The sequence below is a fragment of the Silene latifolia genome, chromosome Y (assembly GCF_048544455.1).
Source record: "Silene latifolia isolate original U9 population chromosome Y, ASM4854445v1, whole genome shotgun sequence".
Lineage (NCBI taxonomy): Eukaryota > Viridiplantae > Streptophyta > Magnoliopsida > Caryophyllales > Caryophyllaceae > Silene > Silene latifolia.
In genome coordinates, this window is record NC_133538.1 from 330,033,902 (window position 1) to 330,038,996 (window position 5,095).

Consider the following 5,095-nt stretch of genomic DNA (forward strand, 5'->3'; position numbering starts at 1 on the left):
TTCAAGGCACAAGGTAAAAATCAGGGGGGATAAGGGGTCTCCCTGCCTCAGTCCACGCTTGCCTGGGAAAAAACCAAAAACCTCCCCATTTAAAGCAATAGAGAATGAGGGGGTGGTGATGCAGTTCATAAGCAAAGTTATCATGTGCTGAGGAAAATTTAGTGCTCTCAACATTTCCTCCACAAACACCCACTCAATACTATCATACGCCTTTTGGAGATCTAACTTCATTAACATTCTGGGTGAGCAACTTTTCCTCTTATATAACCTGATGAGGTCCTGGCAAATGAGGATATTGCCCACAATATCTCTCCCCTGAACAAAGGCACTCTGGGAAGGATTGACAATATCTGGAAGCACTCTACTCAGTCTGTTACAAATCACTTTAGAGACACACTTATAAATAGTATTACAGCAGGCTATGGGCCTAAACTGTAATACATTTTCAGGGATCTCCAATTTAGGCACAAGGGTGAGAATAGTATTATTGCATTGCCTAAGGAGCTGTCCTGACTGGAAAACATTCTGAACTGCTGCTATAACCTTCTGTCCCACAATGGGCCAGCAGTCTTTGAAGAACTGACTGCTGTATCCATCTGGACCAGGGGCCTTAGTCCCTGAAATAGAGAAAATAGCTCTCCTAATCTCCTCCCCAGTTACAGGTTCCATCAAAACCTCACAGTGATGCATTGTAAGGCATGCCCCTGACTGGACAATCTTCTTATTCACATGGGAGACTGGCATGGAGGTGCCCAAAAGAGAAACATAATACTCCTCAAAAGCCTGCTTAATCTCCTCACTTTTTGAGCACATCCTGCCCCTCATGTCCTTCACCTGGAACACTTTATTCTTCCTCCTTCTCTTTTTTTATACTGGCATGAAAGTAAGCTGAATTTTCATCACCATCCAATGCCCAAGAAATTTTAGCTTTCTGTTGCAAATATTCAATTCTAGCCTGTTGCAATAATATGACCTCCTTGGCACATTCACTCTCAGCCTGGCATACCTTCTCATTAAGAGGATCATATCTAAGCAAGGTTTGATATTGCTCCAAAGACAGCTCAACAACACGAGTAAGGTTCTCAATGTCACTAAACTGTTCTTTGTTCAGTGCCTTCAAATCTTTTTTCAACCTCTTGAGTTTTGTCACCACTTTAAACATGGCAGTACCCCTGACTTCAGGTCCCCAACTTTGTTGCACAGTTTCCAGGAAATCTGGAGCCCTTGCCCACATATTGAAATATTTAAAAGGAAGCTTCCTATTATGACAGGTCTCCTCTAGATTAATCAGGCATAGGCAGTGATCAAACAACCCTTCCGGAAGGAAGTTTGCATAGCTGCCAGGAAAACAATTCAACCAATCTTCATTAATGAAAACCCTATCAATCCTACTATACACCTTAGCCCCAGCATCATGTTTGTTTGTCCAAGTAAAGAAGGAACCACACCCTTTAAGCTCAGACAAATCACAATCCTGCACCAACTGTTTGAGGGGTCTGATGTCAGCCAAAGTAACTGGTGCCCCTCCAATTATTTCATCAGTTGCCATCAAAGCATTAAAATCCCTACAAGTAATCCAGGGCCCCTAATGCTCTGATGATACTTCCTAAGCCTGTGCCATAGACTTTCTTTCTCAGCAGGTTTATTCAGACCATAAATCATGGTTAGCCAAAAAGAGATGTTCCTCCCCCTATCAAGAATCTGGGCATGGATACATTGATCAGTAATCTCCTGAATAGATACCACAAACATACCAGGATCCCATATCAGCCAAACTCTACCCCCTTTGTGACAGCTAGAATTAGTGCACACAGACCAATCCTCACAAAGACTACTCCTAACTTTATTCCAATTTAAAGACTTAACCTTAGTTTCTAATAAACCAAATAACCCTACTTTATTATGATTAAGAAACCATTTTATTTCATTCTTCTTACTAGTCTTATTCATACCTCGGACATTCCAAAAACCCAAGCTACCCATTATCAGTATGATGATGACTAGATTCACCTTTTTCAGGCAAGACCCTTTCAATCAACCCTGCTTTAGACTTTTGAAGAGAAAGAGTAAGGGACTCCATAAAAGATAACCCCCAAGTGTAAACATCCTCTTTTCACCATTGTCTCCCCTCATCAACCTAGTCAACATTTTCCTGGGCATAGATGGCTCAGTGACAGGACCCTTGGACAACACCACAGGAGGAGCCCTCTGAACCACAGGAGTAACCACTGTAGTGGTGACACTTGGTGCCACAGTCTTTGGTGGAGTAACTTTCTGTGGACCATTTTGGTTCTTCTTAGGCTGAGGATCCTTACTCTTTTTGGCCCCCATCTGAGGCTGTTTCTGCTAAGTAGGTACCTTAGGTTTCCAAACCCTGCGAGTTCCAGCAACCACTTCCCCCCTTCCTGCATACATCAGCTATATGCCCCATTCCATGACATACAGTGCAGGTGGTGGGAAGCCAGTCATAAACCAACCTAGCTGTCTGAACCCTACCCACTTCATCAATAAAGGACAGTTCAGAGGAAAACTGTTGACCAATTTGTACTTCAATCATAACCCTAGCATACCCCAGAAAAGCCCTGGTAGCAGTAGCATCATCACACTTAACAAATTTTCCCACAGCTCCACTCAACTTCTTCAGACAATCAACACCCCAAAACTTTAAATCTAAGCCATAAATTTTCATCCATAATGGAATCCTAGATACATCATGTTTAACCAGTTCTGCATCAGGGGTCCATTCCTTAATTATAACAGGCTTATTGTCAAAGATGAGGTGACCATTCTTCAGTACAGCTTGTTGTTGTTCTTTGGTCTTAAATCGAACTAAGAAAATCCCATTAGGAAGAAAACAAACCCTATCTACCCCATTAAACTGCCACACCCTCTTAACAAACCCACTTATGACATTACTCGGTGGATTCGCTCTAAGTATATAGCAGTATACAGAAGTAGACCAGAACTTTACCTCAGCCGCAACATCCTCCTTTGTGATACGAAACAACGGCGGTGAAGACGTTCTCGGTTCATCCTGTTCAGGAATTTCTATCTCCAATTCATCAAGTTCAATAATTGATTCTAAATCCCCTTCAAACTCAGCAGACGAAAATCGGATATGACGCGCTGCTGATTTCCCTTTACCTTTCGAAAGATTAATACCATCATTTTTTTGTGATTTTCTCCCTGTATTAAGTGAAGGATTATTATTGTGCTTGTTTTTTGATTGAGCCATTGCATCTAATCAAAACAATTACTGTATGAAAATTAGGGTTTTTTCTCCAACTTTCTCTCTCATCCTTCTTTTTTCTGTGATTCAACCTTTTAAAATAATTAGAGTTAATTAAGTAGAAAGGGAGGTCATTGATCTGGCTTCCAGTTAAAATTTTATATTTCGTTTTCTGAATGGCAGTCTGACCCTGTGTGGTGCAGGCTTGTAAAATTTTTAAACACTTCATCTTGTGTTTGTCCGTCGTGGTAACGGCTAACTGAACTTGGGGCCGCTTTTTGGCCGAATTTTAAAATGCCCCTTGCCTTGTTTTAGCAAGTTTGACAATGTCATGTCTTGCGTGTTTTGTTTCTTACTTATATACTTAGCTTAAGAAGCTGCCGTGTCAGCCTGCTGGCAGATTTAGGCTAGTCGTGCCAGCCTGAAAAGGCTAATTTAGACACAGCTAGCTGCCGTGTCAGTCTACTGACTGATTTAGGCGTATGCCGCATTTTGGGTGAGGTGGCCGTGTCAACCTTCAAGGCTGATTTAGACCAGTCGTGTCAGCCTGAAAAGGCTGATTTAGAGTCAGTTAGCTGACGTGTCAGTCTACTGACTGATTTAGGCATATTCCGCATTTTGACTACTTAACCTTGTTCATGACGCAAGGTGTGTTCATCATGTTTAAAGCCAACAGGGGCGTACCTTAGGTAAGTTTATCGTCATTCGAGGACCAATGGGACGTTGCAGGATTCTGGTAGCTCAGATATCCCTGCGTTCCATATGTGTGTGCATGGATGCTGAGGCCCGGATTGATTGCGTTGATTGCGAGCTACGTCCAGGGGGTGGTATCCAGGGTAGCTGGATGAGCTTTTAGCCGTCAGCCAGGCTCCCTTTCGTATGTTCCACAGGTCGCCTGGTGAGGGTGCTCCTAATGGAGAAATGTAGGTTAGGAATATTGGAGTGCCATGTGCCTTTTCACCCCGCGTTTGCAGTTGACAGTCCTGCTAGCTACACTTTCAATGTACCATAGATATTAGAGTTCAGAGTGATGCATTTAAAGAAGCCTGAAAATAGAAAATTCTACCAGAGCGATGTGAAGTACCTGATGCCATCTCATGGGGTGCCAGAGCAATTGTGGTCCCAGGAAGTTTACAGACCACACAACTCAAATAGTAGTTTTTAAGGTTTAAAGAAATAAAAGAAAAGAAAAATGACACAAAATGGGTAGTATGCCTACTACCGTTTTTTTTTTCTTTTTTTTGGCTTTCTTAATACACTACTTTGTACACTAAATTCTACTTATTATCAAAAGTGATACTTCTTCAGGTGAAGTATGTTCCATGGGTTATGTATGATTTGACCATTCATGGTCATTAATCTGTACGCCCCATGGTAAAAAACACCTTATACCTGGTATGGTCGTTCCCATTTGTAGGCGAATTTGCCTGCTTTACGATTCTTTGTGTTCTGGAACACTTCACGGAGAACCAAGTCTCCTACCTCTAGGAGCCTGACTCTTACGTTCTTGTTGTAACTTCTGGCGACTGACTGCTTGTAGGCAGCCAGACGTCTCTTTGCGCTTGCTCGCAGCTCGTCTATCGTGTCCAGGCTCCTGATCATCTCTGCACTGTTTAGTTCCCCTGTCATACATCCATACCCATGAGTTGGAACTAGAACCTCTGAGGGAATTACTGCGTCTGCGCCAAACACCAGGCTGAAGGGTGTCTGGCCTGTCGCCGTCTTTGGTGTTGTTCTATCTGACCATAGCACTAGTGGAAATTCATCTGCCCACTTTCCTCCTAACTCCTGTAACCTCCTTCTTAAGTTATCCATGATGATCTTATTGCTAGATTCAGCTTACCCGTTGGACTTTGGAGTCCTGGG

General features: G+C 42.6%; 1 protein-coding gene across 1 annotated transcript; it reads right to left on the reverse strand.

Annotated features, from left to right (window-relative positions):
• Window positions 1-844: 844 nt before the first annotated feature.
• LOC141631380 (uncharacterized) lies at window positions 845-1,549 on the reverse strand. Its single transcript, XM_074444059.1, has one exon. It carries the CDS (start codon window positions 1,547-1,549, stop codon window positions 845-847), a length of 705 nt encoding a protein of 234 aa, XP_074300160.1.
• Window positions 1,550-5,095: the final 3,546 nt, after the last annotated feature.